Source organism: Orcinus orca, chromosome 5 (genome assembly GCF_937001465.1).
Source record: "Orcinus orca chromosome 5, mOrcOrc1.1, whole genome shotgun sequence".
NCBI classification, from domain to species: domain Eukaryota; kingdom Metazoa; phylum Chordata; class Mammalia; order Artiodactyla; family Delphinidae; genus Orcinus; species Orcinus orca.
This window is the reverse complement of record NC_064563.1, coordinates 67,196,441-67,219,731: the sequence shown is the minus strand read 5'-3', so window position 1 is coordinate 67,219,731 and position 23,291 is coordinate 67,196,441. Positions and strand designations below refer to the sequence as shown.

Here is a 23,291-nt window from a genome sequence, read left to right as displayed (position 1 = left end):
CACTCAATATGCCAGTCATATGCACCACACTGCCACATACATACCACACACACATACACACATGCTATGTAACAACCGTGCCCACCGCACCCCACGTACACATGGATACACACATACTCAGCTACTCGAATATCACACACAGAACATATACCCTACCACACATAAACACACCACTGACACTCCACATTGGTCACATGCATCCATGCCACATACACGTGTATACACACCTCATATCACACAGTTCACATAACAGTCACAGGCATCATGCACACCACACATGTACCATGTACTCACTTAACAACACATCCAATTACACACACACCACACCTACTCCACATAACAAGCATACACGCCCACACATCACATACATGCCAAAATACACACACGCAACACATTCCACATACCAGTCCCGTGCATCGCACTTCCCGTGCATCTCTTTTACACACACACACACACACACACACACCACGGCACCCAGCTTGGTTACTTTCCCCCTCAGCAAGGCGGGGCTGCAGCCTCGGGCTGAGACCTGGGCGAGCGATGGTTACCAGGGGCCGCGAGGGGCTGGTGGCCGTGCGTGGCCCGGGACGTGCGCCCCAGTGGCCCTGCTGGCAGCAGGAGGCAGCCCCGGGGGAGCGCGCGTCTGTTGCGTGCGTATGTGCACGCGCCCCCAGGGGCCTGGGTGCCCAGACCCTCTGGGGGATGTGTACGAGGGCAACGTGGGGTGCGCGTGGGGAGAGGCTGTGCGTGTGAGAAAGCCTTGCTCCCAGTTGCGCAGGGACCAGCCCACTGGACGTCTGGGAGGGCGTGTCCTCAGCGTGCACAGCCCTCTGCGGATTGTGGACGTGTGTGTCGAAAGGGAGTGTGTGTGGGGACTGAGTGTGGGAAGTGTTCCTGGAAGCTGGCCTGCGTGTGAAAACCGAGCCGCCGAGGTGGGTGTGTTCCTAACGGCCCTCCGTCGGTCGGGCTCAGCCTCTGAGGACTGAGTGTGCGGCGGCTGCGGGGTACGCCAACGACCCAGCACCCGGGCCCGGCGTGTGTGAGGAGGCGGGGTTGGCGGAGGGACTCGTGGCGTCTGCCGGGGTCGGCGTGTGCGCGTGCGTGTGCGCGTGGGGGCGCGGCGCGCGCCACGGCGGAGGGAGGGAAGGCGGCGGCAGGCCGAGACCGCGGTCGCACCCGGGGCGGCTCCTGTGCTAACCTGGGGTTGCTGCGCTCCCGCCGCCGCCACCGCCACCTTCAAGCGGTGGCGTGACTCCCAGCTCGCGCCCCGCCCTCCCGCGTCCTCAGCCGGCTCGGTTTCCTGCCCGCCCAGACGCCGCTCCTCCTGAGCTCCGGGTCTCGGCTCCGCGGAGGGAGAGGAAATGTGTGCGGCCGCGGCGCCGGCGCCCGAGCGCGGTTGGAAGAGCGAGAAAGTGGACGAGGCTCAGGCCCTGGCGCGGAGTTGCGCCGCCCGCAGACCCGACTTCCAGCCGTGCGACGGGCTCTCAATCTGTGCCACGCACAGCCACGGCAAGTGCTTCAAGCTGCACTGGTGCTGTCACCTCGGATGGTGTCACTGTAAGTCGAGCCTCATGTCCCCGCCTTTCGCCGCGGTCCCGGGGCGCCCGCCGGGCCGTCCGGGGTCGCGGCAGGGACTCTGCGGCCTGGGGGGCTCCGGGCTGGGCCGGGGCTGCTCTGCCGCAGGCCAGGGCCGCCCTGGGGTCCGGGCGGCGGGAACTGCCCTCGTGCCGGACCAGTCGGGTCGGCGCTGCCTTGGCAACGAGATGAAATCCGTGGGGAGCCTAGCTTTAGCCACTTCTACAAAAGGGGATCTATCTACCTGCCCCAGGAAAACGAGACATATATATATTAAAAAAAATTTTTTTTTTCCATTTTGTTTTTCAACCGAAACTACCAGGCAGTGTGTTGAAAAAGGGTCGACAGCAGTCAGAGTTGACGACAACCGAAGGGGAAGCCTTTTTTCGGGGCTGGTGGTTAAAAGATGCTCCCCTCTTTTTATCACTTTTGTCTTAACAGGCTGCTATTTAAAAGAAAGGGAGCCCTTGGAATTCCAATCGTAGCCCATTTCTTGTATCCAGACTGAGAAAGTGCTAAAGTGTGAGGGACTGCTTCCAAGAAGTTAATATTAACAGTTTGGACGGGTGAACTGTTTGAATACCCAGTTCCAGCATATAGAGCCAGTGTATTCTAGAGAGTGTTTTAAAATTACAAAAATAAAATGAATGAAAATAAGCTTCAATAATTTTAAACCAATTTATAAAAGTAAATGGTCTAGACCTTTCTCTACGTTTATCCCACCTGTGATTTTTAAAATGGATTTAAGTAGCCATTTAATCAATTTCATAATTTGATTAGTTCATGGTATTTGGCCTACTGTATCTGGTGAATTATTTCTTTTTAGAAATATATTCTAAACTTAGTTTCCACATAACGTTATAGTAGAGGGGTTTGGAGTGCTTATTTAGGACACAAATTCTCAAAGTGATCTTAAATTAAAATTATTTTTTCCTTGTTGGTTAGAAAAAAATGGCTTCCAACAAGAGATGCAGTACATAGCAGATCCTTATTTATATTAATTGAACATAATATATTTCTAAAAATTTTTTTCAGACTTTTTATTTTGAAAAATTTCAAACATACACAACACTGAAAGAGGATCACTGTAGTGTTACACACCTAGATTAACAACTGTTAACATTTTGCCACATTTGTTTTACTCTATAGACTTGTTAAAAAGTTTTTTTTCCGTAATATTTTAAATTGAATTTATTACTTCGAGGATAGAGAATTCTTACATTTTCTTTACAAATATAAGGCACATTGAACAGTACTGATTTTTTTTTGCATTCTCTGTGCTGATGGGTCAGTTTCTTCCTATATTGCATTATTCCTGTTGCTCTCAGATCCATACCTAATTATATGGCATTGCTTCAGTGGGGGACAGGGTACAAAGTTGGAAGTCACAACTGTGGGAAACCTGTGATGCTGTAGTACATAAGTAGGGTGAACCTGGTGAGTCCATTTCCTGAGGAAGTACAGAAAGAATCATAGTGTAGAAGGTGAGGAACATTAAAAATGGCCCAGTTCAGTGCCTGTCTTATTTCAGCAGTCTCCTCTTTAAGTACACCATTACTGATGGGAACCTTGTCTACTCAGGCAGCCTCTTCCTTCATTAGACAGCTTTGACTCTTAAAATGCTCTTCCTTATATGCAGCTGAAATCAATTACGTTAGAACTTCTTTCCATTGCTCCTATTTCTACCTTATGAAATCATATAGAACAATCTAAAGCTTTTTTAGATCAAATCTGTTTCAACTCTTCAGATATACACATGAATTTCTCACAGATATAGACTGTCTTTTTCCTATATCCCCAGTCACAGCCACAATGTCTGGCCAGAAATAGGTTTGAAATTCATGTTTGTTGAATGACTGAATGAAGGTAGCCATTGTTTTCCTCTCAAGGCATTGCTTTGTCCTATTTATAAATCTCCATTCCCTCCTGCCTTTCCTTTAATGGTATTCAGGCCCCTAAGCATCCTGGTTTTTCTGTTCTGAACATGTGCCAGCATGGTTATGATCCTTTGAAGACAGTGACCCATAGAAGGGTACAGCATATCCCAGTTGTGGTCTGATCTGTCCAGAGTTAAGCAGGACTGCTGTCACCCATGTTTGAGATACTACTGCTGCAGCTAGCATCACATTAGTTTTTCTTGTTTCCACATCATATTGAGCTTGTTGCTGTCAGATTGAACTAAGCTTGATGTGAACTAAGCCATTAAGCCTCTTTGTTGTTTGTGTGTTTGTTTTACATTTGTGGCATAAGTTACAGCGCTTGCCTATCTCACAGTTATATATGTGTATTTGGATATGGGTACTCACTGATCCCGTAGATATATTTTCCTCCTATTGGTAAAATTGTTGAACAGGGAAAGGCCACAGATGAAAGTCCTGAACTGCCCTTCAGGTTGATAACAATTCATTAATGAGCACTTGTTGTTATGGTCGTTAAACAGTTACCTCACTACCTAATTGTACCGTTATCCATCTTCTGTTTATCTTATCCATATGGGTGTGATGAGAACCTGGTCAAATACTTTGTTGAAATTCTACCAACATACTACTTTTACATCTTTTTGATGTGTGATGTCTGTCTATCTGTAAAGATACTCTCGTAAAAAAAAAAAGGAAATTAATTAGTCTGGTATAACATAGGTTGGTTCCACAAATGCTTAGCATTTTCTTTCCTAAGTGATTAGAAGCTATTTTTTAAATAATCTGAATTTAGAAAAGGATGGGCATTGAGTATACTGGACTGTTGTCAATTCTTTCTATTTTTTTTTTTTTAATCAGGCCTACATTTATTTCCTCTTTTCTAGTCTTTGGCAGCCCTCTGGGTCTCTGTGCTTCCTCCGCTGGCAGTGGTTCGGTGATCACATCGAAGAGCAGCTTCAGTTCGTTAAGAGCAGCAAGGTGCTCTGTTACAGTGTCCTCACCTATACTAGGCACCAATTCTTTCTACCTTTTTTAAGCCCAAATATTATTTTTATTGAACAGAAGCAGAGTTAACGTATTTGAGAGGTTCTACTTCTTTTGGCATTCATGAACACAACATCAGGCCTAAGCAGAATTCCTTTAATTTTGTTGAACATGTATAGAGCACCTTCTCTTCATGAGACATTATTACGGAAACAGGAATACAGATATGAATACAGCTGGATCATGCCCTGTAAGCAGAGTGTAAGGGTGTGATGCATGCTGTATTTATTTTTGTGTTCCTTTAAAATCACAAGTGATATGGGTGAAAAAACTACCAGCTGTTCACCAAGTCAGAAAATGCTAAAATAGGAGGACTACCTTGAGGTGCTTGAGAGGAAATTCGGAACAAATAAAGAAAAGTCAGTTTTATATGGTTGATGTTAAACTTGTGAAGTTTATAACCTTGTGAAGTAGAAAAGGCTGAAAATACACACCTGTTCATAAAAGACATAAAATATGTGTATGTTGAAAGATGCAGTGCTTAATATAGAGGAAATAATTAGTATATTAGGGTAATAACTGATTTTGAGGACTATGGGAGGAAAACTATATGTGTTCTGTTGGTGTCTCTGTCAAAGACAGATTATTGGGCTGAATAAACTGTGACCCTGAATCTAACTTTATTTATTTATTTATTTTCCTAGTAAGGAGTGATATTGGGTTGAATTAACGAATGAACGAATGAAGGATTCTAAGAAGAGTTTTGAGAGAGAAAAAGACATGACTTGGATAGGGAAGAGGAATGGGAAAGAATAAATCATATGCAGAAATTGTAAAGTAGATTTTTTTTGTGGCTTGAGTAGGTAGAATATTTAGAAGAAATAAGAAATTTGATTGTTGAGATAGATGTTAGGGAGGGATGAACAGGCAAGGTGGGGAAGTTTCAGTTGATAGAGACCTTGGCATGATAGTGATAAAATGGTTAGTGGAGGAATGAAGTCAGCAAGGGAGATTATTTTTGTATTAGTGTAAAAAATAGGTTGAAATTCATGCAGCAATATCCACTTAATGGAACTTGGAATAGATTAAATTTGGAAGGGGAGGAAGAGGAGTTATAAAGGGTAACTTCTAGATTTCTAGAATTTTGCCTTATGCAGCTTGGATGGATGGTGATGCCATTCATTCACTAAAAAAAAATACTGGAGAAGAACCAGGTTTGGTTGATCATGGAATCATGAACCCACGAAGACCATGAATCCAGTTTTGTATCTATGGAGTTTAAGTTGCTTTGTCATAGCATGGTGATGTCAGTAGGCAGTTGGATATAGGGGATCTGGAACTTGGAGAAGTCTGCACTAGAGATAATGTGGAAGTCATTTACTTCTTTATAGATTGCAGTTGTAACCATGATGAAGCATGAGATTGCCAAGGGAGAGACTACAGTATGAGAAATGAAGAAAACCATTAGGCTTTCCCTTTAGAACACTAACATTTAGAGGCTGGTTGCAGGAGGATGAGCTGGCAGTAGAGTCTGAGAAGAGATGGCCAGAGAAGAAAAATCTTAAAGTATGGTATTGCAGAGGCCAAGGGAGATGAGTACTTTAAGAAAGAGTATGAAAATGAAATCAGTTTTCAGCAGGTTATTTCTTAGATATTGGTGAAATCTAGAAATAATGATTTTCTTTATTACTGATGAAGAGGATGAAAGGTTTAATCCTGCCACAGTAACTTCAGGAATATACTTAATTGCATTATTAGTCAAAGCTGTTTGAGATGGTGAATTCTTCAAGGTAGAAAGAGAAGAATAAAATGGCAGGAGAATTAGGACACAAAGGTAATAATATTTATTGAGTGATTACTTTGTGCCAGAGTAAGATGATTATGCTAAGCACTCAATAGCCAATTATGTCATTATGTCCATTCTGTAGTGGAGGAAAAAGGCTTAAAGGAGTAACTCTCCCGTGGGCACATAGCTAGTAAGAAGTAGAGCCTTGGATTTGGATCCATGTCTATCTGATTCTAGGACCTGGACGCTTAACCACCATAGGTACTGTGGAGCAATTTAAAGTTAATGAGCAGGGCTCCCCTGGTAGTGCAGTGGTTGAGAGTCCACCTGCCAATGCAGGGGACATGGGTTTGAACACTGGTCCGGGAAGATCCCACATGCTGTGGAGCAGCTAAGCCCGTGCGCCCCAACTGCTGAGCCTGCGCTCTAGAGCCTGCGAGCCACAACTACTGAGCCCACGTGCCACAGCTACTGAAGCCTGTACGCCTAGAGCCCATGCTCCGCAACAGGAGAGGCCACCGCAATGAGAGGCCTGTGCACCTGAATGGAGAGTGGCCCCCGCTCGCTGCAACTGGAGAGGGCCTGCGTGCAGCAACAAGGACCCAACACAGCCAAAAATAAATAAATTTTAAAAAAAGTTAATGAGCAAAATCAACAGTTTTTAGGCTTTGTTAAAACCAGTGATGGGGAAAGTTTTTAAGAAATGGGTGGCAAATTGTATCAATTGCCATAGTGAAATACAGAAGAATGGGAACTGTAGAGAGGTCACTGAATATGGTGGGGAATGAAGTCCAAGTTAAGAGCTATCAAAGCAAAAGTGATTAGAGGTGTGTCAGGGGTGGGTGGAGGTGGGGGAGTGTATGTGGTATGATGTTGGTACCACCCGCAGAACTCAGCTGTATTGGCTTAATAAAATCACACAATAGGTGAGCTCAATTTTCTGCATCTTAAAAGATGCAGACATCTCAAAGACATCTTAAAAGATGTCTGTCTTTTTCAGGTTGAAAGCAGGAAGAGTGGCACTTGATGTAGTCTAATAGATGATATTAACATATCTAAAGAAAGACTTACAGCAGAGGGTAGATGGGCAGCATTGAATTATAGAAAAATGGGAGTTGGAGAGGCAGAATTTGGAAGTGGTGTTTGCAGACTGTTCAGAGAAGGTGGCACTGCCTAGAGGCTTAAACGTCTGGTCCCTGTGACTGGACTGTCCCAGCAAATGTTTGGTTATAATTTGGCTTCTTATTTATAGATTTCCTATAGGGAGGGAAAGAGCTGATTAGAGGATTTAACTGTCAGGAGGGGCAAATACACTTCTCTCCACTAGTTAGTATATTAGCATTGTGGTTTTTGCGTTACTCTATTTGTTCTATTTTCCTGCTTTACACAACCCCCAAAATCAAGTTCTGACTTCCCCAGGGTAATGCCAGTCGGTTTTCCTAAGGGGCAACTCAGTCATATCAATAACAGAAGCTACAGAAAATATATTTAAGGTTGTTTGACTGTGAAAACTAGCAAAAAACGGAGTGGTAGTTTGATTAGATGGAGCCAACTGAAGCTTTTTTCTACTAATGAGGGTTCTTCACGTGCCTGGTGGTTAAAGGAAGAGGATACAGGTGTTACCGTGCAAAGGTGAAATCAAGTTCTGAGTGAGTTTCCTCAAAGCTTTTCCAGAGAAAGAGAAAACTGATAGGTATTTTTCCATCCAAGTGGTGCTTCAGTAATGGACACACACCAACTTCAGTGATAACAGATAACACACCTGTTGCTTATATGCAGGCACAGTTGTAACCTTTTTGCATGTGTTAGCTCATTTACACCTCACAACAACCTTGTGAAGTAGGTACTGTTATTCTCATTTTTTAGATTAGGAAACTTGCCGAGTAGCCCTGGCCACATGTGGTCAATGTGCATTAGAATCTCACAAACCGGATGGTAACCAGGTCTCTGGGTTTCTTGGTTCCACTCAGGGTACAGTGAGGAGGATTTCAGCTATTTAAAAATTTTTTTCAAACAAGGAGGATTTAAATAAGTAAAATGAGAATGGTTTCTGATTTTAAGAGAGGGGCAATTATATGAATTGTGAACGTTTTTGGAGTGGTTGCAAACTCTATAAAACTATGCTTTTAAAAAACATTTGATAACGTATTTGTATAATATGAAGGTTCAGTCATGTCACATCTTCAACTGCTCCCTAACTGGTGCAAGCCCTTTTTTTGGTTAGATTTGCATACATACCATTAATTATTATTAGTTTCCAAGTCTGTTGAACTTAGGGATTTGAACCAAATAGCTTTTGAGGGCTTTTCTATGATAATTTCCTACATTATAACACCCTCACTTTAAGTTTGTTTTCTCATATTGTGAAATCTCATTAATTTACAAGAAGTAATATTTTCAGAGAAATTAAGTGTTATTAATTCCAAACAAATTCAGGAACATATGTTTAACAGCTAACAGTTGTCTAGTAGAAGATGTGTTTCCTAGAAAAATAAGGAATGTTTTATACATAGAATGTGGAAGGCAGAGTGTAGTCCTATTAAGGGCAAGGGCTGTGGAATCAGACACACCTGAGTTGAATCCTGGTTCTTCCATCCATTGGCAGTGTAACTTCCGACAGGTTACTCAACCTCTCTCAGCTTCAGTGTTCTCTTCTGAAAAACAGGACTAAAAATCCTGCTTCACAGGGTTGTTGTGAATATTATATGATGTAAAGCAGTACTTAGTACAGGTGTTCAGCATCAGCCACTCCTCAAAACAAACAAACAATGGAAATACTAGGTAGCCTAGTCATCCTGAGGGCAGGCTCTGGAGTTGGGCTTTGTGTTTGAATCCTGGCTCTGCCCACTTACTAGTTATATGGTTTGGGAGAAGTTACTTAACCTCCGTCTTTGTTTCATCTTTTTTTTTTAACATCTTTATTGGAGTATAATTACTTTACAGTGGTGTGTTAGTTTCTGCTTTATCATCATTCTTAATATGGGGATAATAACATAGTTACATGTTATTGTCATAGTGTGATGATTGTCAAAGTCCCCAATTCCAACTGCTTCCCCTTCCAAAAATGTCCTGGTTAACCTGGAATTCACTTTGTAACCATACTCATTTGTTCAATTACACACTACAACACAATACAGATGGTAAAAATATACATTTCAAATAGGATGACATTTAGAAATCGAGTTTTTAAATTGCCCTCACTGTTGAAAGGTTTATTTTATAATAGTTACTTTGTGATGATTATCTGCTTTTTATCATGGAATCTTATATTGTACTCCCCACTCCCCTACTCCGTCCTATTTTCCACCATTGTTAAGCAATGGATAGTTCTGGTTAATCAGGTATACCAGTTAGTAGAGAACTGTCATATCAAACATGGGTTAACACGTTTCAAAGGATCAGAATATTACAAAACTGTTAAAGTGAAACTGTACATATTTAACTTTAATGATTTAAGTCTGTCACGATCCTGTAGCGATACTTAGCTGTTATTTGGAATACTGATTTTGCGTAGAAAAATGGCAAAAGTGCTAGTTAACAGAGGGGTCCTGGCTTTTAGAATGGGTGGACAAAGTAGATTTAATTGTAGTTTTTGCAAGTTACTTTACTCAAAGTCACAGACTTTTTTGTTGTGTTTCTCCTGTTCTTATTGTTGGCTTGCTTTTGAATATCCTGATATTTAGTAGTATTCTGTAAGCACACTGCCAAAAACGTGCAGTATCTGGAGTGCCAACAATGTATGATAAATCCTTCCAGTTGTGTCTGCACAATGTCCCAAAACAGTCCATTCAGGACAAATTCTTTAACCTCCCTAGTGCTTATTTGTCTATTTAAAACTAGATTCTTGGTGTGATATAGAATGTATTTCTTCCTCTGTATCTCACTTAAACAGACCTTTAGTGAAATAAAAACACTAAGAGTGTAATTATTTGGTATTTTATGGAATACTCTGTCTGTTAGACTCATTTGCTTTATCTTTCTGTCTACACACACATGCACACACATGTACTTTTTTCTTAAACCATTTAAAAGTAAGTTGCAGACATGACATTTCACTTAAATGTTTCATCATACCTCTTAAGAAAGAGGACATTTTCCTATGTAACCACAATACTAATCATACCTAAGATAATAACAGTAATTCAGGAGTACCATCTAACATAGTTTCCTTTATCTTCAAAAAATGAATTTTATAGCTGACTTTTTTTTTTTCAATTTGGGATCCAATCAAGATTCATACATCACATGGATATTTTAATGGCCTAGATTGTGGTGCTAGTTTCATGGGTGTATACTTATCTCCGAACTCATCACATTTTCTACATTGAATCTGTACAGCTTTTTCAGTGTCAGTTATACCTCAGTAAAATGGTTGAACAAGTGAAATAAATAAAATGAGTGGAAAAATAAGATTCATGCATCACATTTCATTATTGTATCAGTTTAGTATCTTCTTTAATCATTCTAGAATAATCACACTGTTTTTGGATGGTATTGAAATTTTTGAGGAGTCCAGATTAACTGCCTGTACTATCTCCCATATTTTAGATTTGCCTTATTAGATTTAGGTTGAACATTTTTGTCTAGTTATTACATAGGTGAATATTGTACCTTTCTTACAGCATTAACATGAGGAGACAAGTCAGTGTGTTCCACTAGTGCTGGTGCTAAAGTGATAACTGCCAAATCTGTCCATTATAAAAATATTGTTTCCCTTTGTTATTTTTCTTTTTAAAATTATTTTTGTCACTGTTTAAGAATAAGTAATCGGTGGGGTGATACTTTGACACTGAGTGAATATCCTGTTCCCCAACAAACTTTAACCCAGTGATTTTAGTATTGACTGAGGAGTCTTGTGTGAATCACTTATTTCATTGTTGTTGCAAAATAGTGATTTTCTAATTCTGTGATTCCTACTATTTGATAGCATTCTTTTGTAAAGAAGAGGTTTCTCTTCTCTACCTATATATCCCTCTGTTTTAGGTTTTATTATAGACAACTTGATTCTTTTTAATTTGTTATAATCAAGTAACATAATTTGTGTGTGTGCGTGTGTGTGTTTAGGTTTAAGATTTATAAAAAATAACAGAAAACACATACTACGAACATCAGAGTTCCCACCACCCAGATGTAACCGGTGTTTCCATTTGTTCATCACTCTTGCTTCAGATAAAGTTAGAGTCCTTGCTGCTTTCTTTCAGAGTCTCTTTCTCATCCTTCTCTCACAAGAAGCAGCCACTATCATGAATTTGGTGTGTATTCTACCAGTAAAGTTTGGGACTGCTTACACCACGCTTTCAGAGTTGGAAGGTATGTTAGGATCTAATCTTTTCCTATTTTATTTTTATTTATTTATTTTTTATTTTTAAATTTTATTTTGGAGTATAGTTGATTAACAATATTGTGTTAGTTTCAGGTGTACAGCAAAGTGATTCAGTTATACATATATGTGTTCCTATTCTTTTTCAAATTTTTTCCCCATTTAGGTTATTACAGAATACTGAACATAGCTCTCTGTGCTATACAATAGGTCCTTCTTGGTTATCTATTTTAAAAATAGTAGTGAGTATATGTCAATCCCAAACTCCCAATTTATCCCCTCCCCCACCCTTCCCTCCCCACCCCTGGTAACCATAGTTTGTTTTCTAAGTCTGTGAGTCTGCTCCTGTTTTGTAAATAAGTTCATTTGTATCATTTTTTTTAGATTTTGCATATAAACGATATCCTATAATATTTGTCTTTCTCTGTCTGAATTACTTCGCTTAGCATGATAATCTCTAGGTCCATCCATGTTGCTGCAAAGGACATTATTTCATTCTTTTTTATGGCTGAGTAATATTCCATTGTATATATGTACCACATCTTCTTTATCCATTCATCTGTCAGTGGACATTTAGATTGCGTCCATGTCTTGGCTATTGTAAACAGCACTGCAGTGAATATTGGGGTGCACATATCCTGGGGAAACTATGGTTTTCTCTGGTTATATGCCCAGTAGTGGGATTGCTGGATCATGTTCTATTTTTAGATTTTTAAGGAACCTCTATACTGTTGTCCATAGTGGTTGTACCAATTTACATTCTCATCAAAGAATGTAAGGTTCTTTGTAAGGAGGGTTCCCTTTCCTTCACACCCTCTCCAGCATTTATTGTTTGTAGACTTTTTGATGATGGCTGTTCTGACTGGTGTGAGGTGATACCTCATTGTAGTTTTTTTAAAAATAAATTTATTTACTTATTTTATTTATTTATTTTTGCCTGTGTTGTGTCTTCGTTGCCACACACAGGCTTTGTCTAGTTGCGGCGAGTGGGGGCCACTGTTTGTTGTGGTGCATGGGTTTCTCATTGCGGTGGCTTCTCTTGTTGTGGAGCATGGGCTCTAGGCGCGTGGACTTCAATAATTGTGGCACTTGGGCTCAGTAGTTGTGGCACACGGGCTCTAGAGCTCAGGCTCAGTAGCTGTGGTGCATCGGCTTAGTTGCTCCACGGCATATGGGATCTTCCCGGACCAGGGCTCGAACCTGTGTCCCGTGCATTGGCAGATGAATTCTTAACCACTGCGCCACTAGGTAAGCCCTCTCATAGTTTTGCTTTGCATTTTTCTAATAATTAGTGATGTTGAGCATCTTTTCATGTGCTTCTTGGCAATATGTATGTCTTCTTTGGAGAAATGTCTATTTAGGTCTTCTGCCCATTTTTTTGATTGGGCATTGCCCATTTATTGAGCCGCATGAGCTGTTTGTAGATTTTGGAGATTAATCCCTTGTTGGCTGCATCATTTGCAAATATTTTCTCACATTCTGTGGGTTGTCTTTTCATTTTGTTTATGGTTTCCTTTGTTGTGAGAATGCTTTTAAGTTTAATTAGGTCCCATTTGATTTCTTTTTATTTCCATTCTAGGAGACAGATCAAAAAAGATATTGCTGTGATTTATGTCAAAGAGTGTTCTGTCTCTGTTTTCCTCTAAGAGTTTTATAGTATCCTGTCTTACAGTTAGGTCTTTAATCCATTTTGAGTTTATTTTTGTGTATGGTGTTAAGGAGTGTTCTAATTTCATTCTTTTACATGTGGCTGTCCAGTTTTCCCAGCATCACTTATTGAAGAGACCGCCTTTTCTCCATTGTGTAGTGTTGCCTCCTTTGTTGTAGATGAATTGACCATCAGTGTGTGGGTTTACTTCTGGATTTTCTGTCCTGTTCCATTGATCTGTGTTTTTGTGCCAGTACCATACTGTCTTGATGACTGTAGCTTTGTAGTATAGTCTGAAGTCAGGGAGCCTGATTCCTCGGGCTCTGTTTTTCTTTCTCAAGATTGCTTTGGGTATTTGGGGTCTTTTGTGTCTCCATACAAATTAAAAATTTTTTTGTTCTAGTTCTGTGAGAAATGCCATTGGTAATTTGATAGGGATTGCATTGAATCTGTGGATTGCCTCGGGTAGTATAGTCATTTTGACAATATTGATTCTTCCAGTACAAGAACATGGTATATCTTTCCATCTGTGTCATCTTCGATTTCTTTCATCAGCATCTTATAGTTTTTGGAGTATACAGGTCTTTTGCCTCCTTAGATAGGTTTCTTCCTAAGTATTTTATTCTTTTTGATGTGATGGTAAATGAGATTGTTTAATTTCTCTTTCTGCTCTTCCATTGTTAGTATATAGGAATGCAGTAGATTTCTGTGTATTAATTTTGTATCCTGCAACCTTACCAAATTCATTGATGAATTCTAGTAGTTTTCTGGTTGCATCTTCAGGATTTTCTATGTATAGTATCATGTCATCTGCAAACAGTGACAGTTTTCTTTTTAAATTTGGATTCCTTTTATTTTTCTCCTCTGATTGCCATGGCTAGTACTTCCAAAAGGACAATTTGATTCTTTTTTAATTTGTTATAATCAAGTATCATAAATTATTTTGATGTTCAAATTGTCTTAAATTTGGGCAGTAAGAGCTCCTTCAAGCTGGCTTCTGTGACCTTTTGACATGTTCCTGTCATTTTTTGAGCACTTTACTGCTTTCTGGAATAACAAGATGTTCCAGGCTTACCTAGTAATTTCCTCACCCCAGACCAGAAATCAGAAACCATTATGTGGGCTTTTAATGTGCTTATTTCTACTGGGATATTACTGCATATTACTTTCAGTGGATAGACGTAGGAAGTGTGTGTGTGTGTGTGTGTGTGTGTGTATGTGTGTCTTTCACCTTTCCCCATTCCATAATTGTACCTCCCTTCTCTGTGGGCAAAAACCCTGGTTTCCATTATATCATAATATTTACTTATTTCTTCTATCTTCAGTTACACACAAGGTAGTTTAGGAATTATTACATTATTACCATTACCAACAACCAACTGATTACTAAAGTTCAAGATTCTTTGCTTGATTTTTAGAATATATCTTGGAAAGGATTTATAGTCAGAACACTGTGTCCAAAAGTTTCTTGAATTAATTATTTTCTTGTATGTGGTTATATTATCAGGTTAATTTATTTCTGATTTGAATCAATTTCGGGTATACTTTTTTCATCCTTTTTAAATTAAACTTTTTATTTTGAGATAATTTGTAGATTCACATTAAGTTGTGAGAAATAGTACAGAGAGCTCATGTGTTCTGTATTCAATTTCCCAGTGGTAGCATTTTGCAAAACTGTAGTACGATATCACAACCAGGAAATTGACATTGATACAGACAGATTCAGGAGCATTTTTATCATTGCAAGCATACCTCATGTTCCCCCTTTATAGCCACACTCACTTTCCCTCTTGCCCCAACCCCTCATTAATCCCTGCCAATTGCTAATCTGTTCTCTATTTCTTTCATTTTGTCATTTCCAAAATGTTATATAAATGGATCATACAGTATGTAACCTTTGGGGATTGGCTTTTTTCACTCAGCATAATAATTCTCTGGAGGTTCTTCCAGGCTGTTTCATATATCAATAGCTCATTCCTTTTTATTGCTGAGTAGTGTTCCGTGGTGTACACGTACCACAGTTTGTTTATTCATTCACCCATTGAAGGACATCTGTGTTGTTTCCATTTTTTAGTTATTATAAATAAGCCTGTTATAATCCTTTGTGTATGGTTTTCTGTGTGAACAAAAGCCTTCATTTTTCTGGGATAAATGCCCAGAAGCACAATTGCTGGGTTGTGTGGTGGTTGCACATTTAGTTTTTTAAGAAACTGCTAAACTGTTTTCCATGGTTACTGTAACATTTTACATTCCCATCAGCAATGTATGAGTGATCCAGTTTCTTCACCACATTCCTGTCAGCATTTGGTGGTGTTGCTATTTTTATTTTAGTGATTCTGATAGATGTGTACTGATCACTCATTTTAATTTTAATTTGCATTTACCTGATTACTGACGTTCATGTGCTTATCTGCCATTTGTATATCCTCTTTGGGGAAGTATCTCTTCTCTTTTTTTTTTTAAATACTTTATTTTTTTAGATCAGTTTTAGGTTTACAACAAAATCAAGAAGCACGTATGGTGCTTTCCCATGTATTTTGCCCCTACATGTGCATAGCCTCCCCCATTATCATCTATCAGAACTGTACATTCTTTTACCCAGGATGAACCTACACTGACACATCATAACCATCGAAAGTCCACAGTTTACCTTAGGCTTTACTCTTGGTATTGTACATTCTATGGATGTGGACAAGTATATAATGATATATATGCATCATTATAATATCATACAGAGTATTTTCACTGCCCTAATAATCCTCTGTGCCCTTCCTATTCATTTCACCCATCCCCTTGGAAACCACTGATCTTTTCATTGTCTCCATAGTTTTAGTTTTTCCGGAATGTCATATAGTTGGAATCATATAGTATGTAGCCTTTTCAAACTGGCTTTTTTCACTTAATAATATACATTTAAGGTTTCTCTATGTCTTTTCATGGCTTGGTAGCTCTTTTTTTTTTTCCCCCTCCTTCGGTACGTGGGCCTCTCACTGTTGTGGCCTCTCCCGTTGCGGAGCACAGGCTCCGGACGTGCAGGCTCAGCGGCCATGGCTCACGGGCCTAGCCGCTTCGCGGCATGTGGGATCCTCCCGGACCGGGGCACGAACCCGTGTCCCCTGCATTGGCAGACGGACTCTCAACCACTGCGCCACCAGGGAAGCCCGCTTGTTTCTTTTTAGTGCTGAATAATTCCATTCTCTGGATGTACCACAGTTTTTAAATTATTTTACTTTTTAAAAATTGGGGTATAACTGACATATTCGTTTCAGGTATACAACTTAGTGGTTCAGTATTTGTATATACTGTGAAATGATCATCGCAGTTTAAGTCTAGTTAACATCCTTCACCATACATAGTTACAGATTTCTTGTGATGAGAACTTTTAAGATGTACTCTCATAGCAACTTTCAAGTATACAGTAGAGTATTATTAACTATACTCACATTACACCTCCATGACTTATTTATTTTGTAACTGGAATTTTGTTTGTTTGACCATCTTTACCCATTTGCCCATTCTCTCACCCTCCTGGCTCTGGCAACCACCAGTCTGTTCACTGTGTCTGTGTATTCAGTTGTTTTTTGTTGTTGTTGTTTGTTTTAATATTTTTTTATTTTTATTTTTTTAACATCTTTATTGGAGTATAATTGCTTTACAATGGTGTGTTAGTTTCTGCTTTATAACAAAGTGAATCAGCTATGCATATACACATGTTCCCATATCTCTTCCCTCTAGCGTCTCCCTCCCTCCCACCTTCCCTATCCCACCCCTCTAGGTGGTCACAAACCACCGAGCTGATCTCCCTGTGCTATGCGGCTGCTTCCCACTAGCTATCTATTTCACGTTTGGTAGTGTGTATATGTCCATGCCACTCTCTCACTTTGTCACAGCTTACCCTTTCCCCTCCCCATATCCTCAAGTCCATTCTCTAGTAGGTCTGTGTCTTTATTCCTGTCTTACCCCTAGGCTCTTCATGGCCTTTTTTCCTTTTTTTGTTTTTCTTAGATGCCATATATATGTGTTAGCATATGGTATTTGTTTTTCTCTTTCTGACCTACTTCACTCTGTATGACAGACTCTAGGTCCATCCGCCTCACTACAGATAACTCAATTTCGTTTCTTTTTATGGCTGAGTAATATTCCATTGTATACATGTGCCACATCTTCTTTATCCATTCATCTGTTGATGGACACTTAGGTTGCTTCCATGTCCTGGCTATTGTAAATAGAACTGCAATGAACATTTTGGTACATGACTCTTGTTGAATTATGGTTTCCTCAGGGTATATGCCCAGTAGTGGGATTGCTGGGTCGTATGGTAGTTTTGTCTGTAGTTTTTTGAGGAACCTCCATACTGTTCTCCATAGTGGCTGTATCAATTTACATTCCCACCTACAGTGCAAGAGTGTTCCCTTTTCTCCACACCCTTTCCAGCATTTATTGTTTCTAGATTTTTAAAAAAATTTTTTATTTATTTATTTATGGCTTTGTTGGGTCTTCGTTTCTGTTTGAGGGCTTTCTCTAGTTACGGCAAGTGGGGGCCACTCCTCGTCATGGTGCGCGGACCTCTCACTATCGTGGCCTCTCTTGTTGCGGAGCACAGTCTCTAGACGTGCAGGCTCAGTAATTGTGGCTCATGGGGCTAGTTGCTCCGCAGCATGTGGGATCTTCCCAGACCAGGGCTCGAACCCATGTCCCCTGCATTGGCAGGCAGATTCTCAACCACTGTGCCACCAGGGAAGCCCTGTTTCTAGATTTTTTGATGATGGCCATTCTGACCGGTGTGAGATGATATCTTGTAGTTTTGATTTGCATTTCTCTAATGATTAACGATGTTGAGCATTCTTTCATTGTTTGTTGGCAATCTGTATATATTCTTTGGAGAAATGTCTGTTTAGGTCTTCTGCCCATTTTTGGATTGGGTTGTTTGTTTTTTTGATATTGAGCTGCATGAGCTGCTTGTAAATTTTGGAGATTAATCCTTTGTCAGTTGCTTCATTTGCATATATTTTCTCCCATTCTGAAGTTTGTCTTTTGGTCTTGTTTATGGTTTCCTTTGCTGTGCAAAAGCTTTTAAGTTTCATTAGGTCCCATTTGTTTATCTTTGTTTTTATTTCCATTTCTCTAGGAGGTGGGTCAAAAAGGATCTTGCTGTGATTTATGTCATAGAGTGTTCTGCCTCTGTTTTCCTCTAAGAGTTTCATAGTGTCTGGCCTTACATTTAGGTCTTTAATCCATTTTGAGTTTATTTTTGTGTATGGTGTTAGGGAGTGTTCCAATTTCATATTTTTACATGTAGCTGTCCAGTTTTCCCAGTACCACTTATTGAAGAGGCTGTCTTTTCTCCATTATATGTTCTTGCCTCCTTCATCAAAGATAAGGTGACCATAGGTGCGTGGGTTTATCTCTGGGCTTTCTATCCTGTTCCATTGATCTATCTTTCTGTTTTTGTGCCAGTACCACACTGTCTTGATTACTGTAGCTTTGTAGTACAGTCTGAAGTCAGGGAGCCTGATTCCTCCAGCTCCATTTTTTGTCCTCAACATTGCTTTGGCTATTCAGGGTCTTTTGTGTTTCCCTACAAATTGTGAAATTTTTTGTTCTAGTTCTGTGAAAAATGCCAGTGGTAGTTTGATAGGGATTGCATTGAATCTGTAGATTGCTTTGGGTAGTAGAGTCATTTTCACAATGTTGATTCTTCCAATCCAAGAACATGGTATATCTCTCCATCTATTTGTATCTTCTTTAATTTCTTTCGTCAGTGTCTTATAATTTTCTGCATACAGGTCTTTTGTCTCCTTACGTAGGTTTATTCCTAGGTATTTTATTCTTTATGTTGCAATGGTAAATGGGAGTGTTTTCTTAATTTCACTTTCTGATTTTTCATCATTAGTGTATAGGAATGCCAGAGATTTCTGTGCATTAATTTTCTATCCTGCTACTTTACCAAATTCATTGATTAGCTGTAGTAGTTTTCTGGTAGCATCTTTAGGATTCTCTGTGTATAGTATCATGTCATCTGCAAACAGTGACAGCTTTACTTCTTCTTTTCCGATTTGGATTCCTTTTATTTCTTTTTCTTCTCTGATTGCTGTGGCTAAAACTTCCAAAACTATGTTGAATAAGAGTGGTGAGAGTGGGCAACCTTGTCTTGTTCCTGATCTTAGTGGAAATGGTTTCAGCTTTTCACCATTGAGGACAATGTTGGCTGTGGGTTTGTCATATATGGCTTTTATTATGTTGAGGTAAGTTCCCTCTATGCCTACTTTCTGCAGGGTTTTTATCATAAATGGGTGTTGAATTTTGTCAAAAGCTTTCTCTGCATCTATTGAGATGATCATATGGTTTTTTCCTTCAGTTTGTTAATATGGTATATCACGTTGATTGATTTGCGTGTATTGAAGAATCCTTGCATTCCTGGAATAAACCGCACTTGATCATGGTGTATGATCCTTTTAATATGCTGTTGGATTCTGTTTGCTAGTATTTTGTTGAGGATTTTTGCATCTATGTTCATCAGTGATATTGGCTTATAGTTTTCTTTCTTTGTGACATCATGTCTGGTTTTGGTATCAGGGTGATGGTGGCCTCATAGAATGAGTTTGGGAATGTTCCTCCCTCTGCTATATTTTGGAAGAGTTTGAGAAGGATAGGTGTTAGCTCATCTCTAAATGTTTGATAGAATTCGCCTGTGAAGCCATCTGGTCCTGGGCTTTTGTTTGTTGGAAGATTTTTAATCACAGTTTCAATTTCAGTGCTTGTAATTGATCTGTTCATATTTTCTATTTCTTCCTGGTTCAGTCTCGGCAGGTTGTGCATTTCTAAGAATTTGTCCATTTCTTCCAGGTTGTCCATTTTATTGGCATAGAGTTTCTTATAGTAATTTCTCATGATCCTTTGTATTTCTGCAGTGTCAGTTGTTACTTCTCCTTTTTCATTTCTAATTTTACTGATTTGAGTCTTCTGCCTTTGATTTCTTCAGTGATCACTTGGTTATTAAGTAGTGTATTGTTTAGCCTCCATGTGTTTGTATTTTTTACAGATCTTTTCCTGTAATTGATATCTAGTCTCATAGCGTTGTGGTTGGAAAAGATACTTGATATGATTTCAATTTTCTTAAATTTACCAAGGCTTGATTTGTGACCCAAGATATGATCTATCCTGGAGAATGTTCCATGAGCACCTGAGAAAAATGTGTATTCTGTTGTTTTTGGATGGAATGTCTTATAAATATCAATTAAGTCCATTTTGTTTAATGTATCATTTAAAGCTTGTGTTTCCTTATTTATTTTCATTTTGGATATCTATCCATTGGTGAAAGTGGGGTGTTAAGATCCCCAACTATTATAGTGTTACTGTCGATTTCCCCTTTTATGACTGTTAGTATTTGCCTTATGTATTGAGGTGCTCCTATGTTGGGTGCATAAATGTTTACAATTGTTATATCTCCTTCTTGGATCGATCCCTTGATCATTATGTAGTGTCCTTCTCTGTGTCTTGTAATAGTCTTTGTTTTAAAGTGTATTTTGTCTGATACGAGAATTGCTACTCCAGCTTTCTTTTGATTTCCATTTGCATGGAATATCTTTTTCCGTCCCCTCACTTTCAGTCTGTATGTGTCCCTAGGTCTGAAGTGGGTCTCTTGTAGACAGCATATATACAGGTCTTGTTTTTGTATCCATTCAGCCAGTCTCTGTCTTTTGGTGGCAGCATTTAATTCATTTAAATATAAGGTAATTATCAATATGTATGTTCCTATTCCCATATTCTTAATTGTTTTGGGTTCGTTATTGTAGGTCTTTTCATTCTCTTGTGTTTCTTGCCTAGAGAAGTTCCTTTAGCATTTGTTGTAAAGCTGGTTTGGTGGTGCTGAACTCTCTCAGCTTTTGCTTGTCTGTAAAGGTTTTAATTTCTCCATCAAATCTCAATGAGATCCTTGCTGGGTAGAGTAATCTTGGTTGTAGATTTTTCTCCTTCATCACTTTAAATATGTCCTGCCAGTCCCTTCTGAATGCAGAGTTTCTGCTGAAAGATCAGCTGTTAACCTGATGGGGATTCCCTTGTGTGTTATTTGTTGTTTTTCCCTTGCTGCTTTTAATATGTTTTCTTTGTATTTAATTTTTGATAGTTGGATTAATATGTGTCTTGGCGTGTTTCTCCCTAGATTTATCCTGTATGGGACTCTCTGTGCTTCCTGGACTTGATTAACTATTTCCTGTCCCATATTAGGGAAGTTTTCAACTATAATCTCTTCAAATATTTTCTCAGTCCCTTTCTTTTTTCTTCTTCTTCTGGGACCCCTATAATTCGAATGTTGGTGCATTTAATGTTGTCCCAGAGGTCTCTGAGACTGTCTTCAGTTCTTTTCATTCTTTTTTCTTTATTCTGCTCTGCATTAGTTATTTCCACTCTTTTATCTTCCAGGTCACTTATCCGTTCTTCTGCCTCAGTTATTCTGCTATTGATTCCTTCTAGAGAATTTTTCATTTCATTTATTGTGTTGTTCATCATTGTTTGTTTGCTCTTTAATTCTTCTAGGTCCTTGTTAAATGTTTCTTGCATTTTTTCTATTCTATTTCCAAGATTTTGGATCATCTTTCCTATCATTATTCTGAATTTGTTTTCAGGTAGACTGACTATTCCCTCTTCATTTGTTAGGTCTGGTGGGTTTTCATCTTGCTCCTTCATCTGCTGTGTGTTTTTCTGTCTTCTCATTTTGCTTATCTTACTGTGTTTGGGGTCTCCTTTTTGCAGGCTGCAGGTTTGTAGGTCTCATTGTTTTTGGTGTCTGTCCCCAGTGGCTAAGGTTGGTTCAGAGGGTTGTGTAGGCTTCCTGGTGGAGGGGACTAGTGCCTGTGTTTTGGTGGATGAGGCTGGATCTTGTCTTTCTGGTGGGCAGGTCCTCGTCTGGTGGTGTGTTTTGGGGTGTCTGTGGCCTTATTATGATTTTAGGCAGCCTCTCTGGTAATGGATGGGGCTGTGTTCCTGTCTTGCTAGTTGTTTGGCATAGGGTGTCCAGCACTGTAGCTTGCTGTTCGTTGAGTGAAGGTGGGTTTTGGCATTGAGATGGAGATCTCTGGGGGATTTTCACTGTTTGATATTACATGGAGCTGGGAGGTCTCTTGTGGACTAGTGTCGTGAACTTGGCTCTCCCACCTCAGTGGCACAGCCATGACACCTGGCTGGAGGACCAAGAGCCTTTCATCCACACGGCGCAGAATAAAAGGGAGAAAAAATAGAAAGAAAGAAAGAAAGAAAGAAAGAAAGAAAGGAATGGGGGGGGAGGGAGGGAGGAAGGGGATAAAATATAATAAAATAAAGTAAAATAAAATAACGTTATTAAAAGAAAAAGTAAAAAATAATTATTAAGAAAAAAATTTTAAAAAGGAAAAAAATAAAACCGGAAGGACAGAACCCTAGGACAAATGGTAAAAGCAAAGCTGTACAAAGTCTCACACAGAAGCATACACATACACACTCACAAAAAGAGGAAAAGGGGAAAAAATAATATATCTTGCTCCCAAAGTCCACCTCCTCAATTTGGGATGATTCATTGTGTATTCAGTTATTCCACAGATGCAGGGTACATCAAGTTGATTGTGAAGATTTAATCCACTGCTCCTGAGGCTGCTGGGAGAGATTTCCCTTTCTCTTTGTTCGCACAGCTCCTGAGTTCAGCTTTGGATTTGGACCCACCTCTGCGTGTAGGTTGCCTGAGGGCGTCTGTTCTTCGCTCAGACAGGATGGGGTTAAAGGAGCCGCTGATGCGGGGGCTCTGGCTCACTCAGGCCGTGGGGAGGGAGGGGCACGGATGCGGGGCGAGCCTGGGGCTGCAGAGGCCGGCGTGACGTTGCACCAGCCTGAGGCGCGCCGTGCGTTCTCTCGGGGAAGTTGTCCCTGGATCACGGGACCCTGGCAGTGGCGGGCTGCACAGGCTCCCAGGAGGGGAGGTATGGATAGTGACCTCTGCTCTCACACAGGCTTCTTGGTGGTGGCAGCAGCCGCCTTAGCTTCTCATGCCCGGCTCTGGGGTCTGCACTGATAGACACGGCTCGCGCC

At 40.0% G+C, this 23,291-nt stretch overlaps 1 protein-coding gene across 2 annotated transcripts in view; it reads left to right on the top strand.

Annotated features, from left to right (window-relative positions):
• Window positions 1-855: 855 nt before the first annotated feature.
• Window positions 856-23,291, top strand: part of C5H3orf70 (chromosome 5 C3orf70 homolog) — a 104,745-nt gene continuing 82,309 nt past the window's right edge. Inside the window, exons 1-2 of one of the 2 annotated variants that reach the window (XM_049709896.1) lie at window positions 856-932; window positions 1,313-1,557. In XM_049709896.1, coding sequence (XP_049565853.1) covers window positions 1,362-1,557 — 196 coding nt within the window. In that variant the 5' untranslated portion in view covers window positions 856-932; window positions 1,313-1,361. The other variant, XM_004278443.3, reaches the window with a different exon arrangement.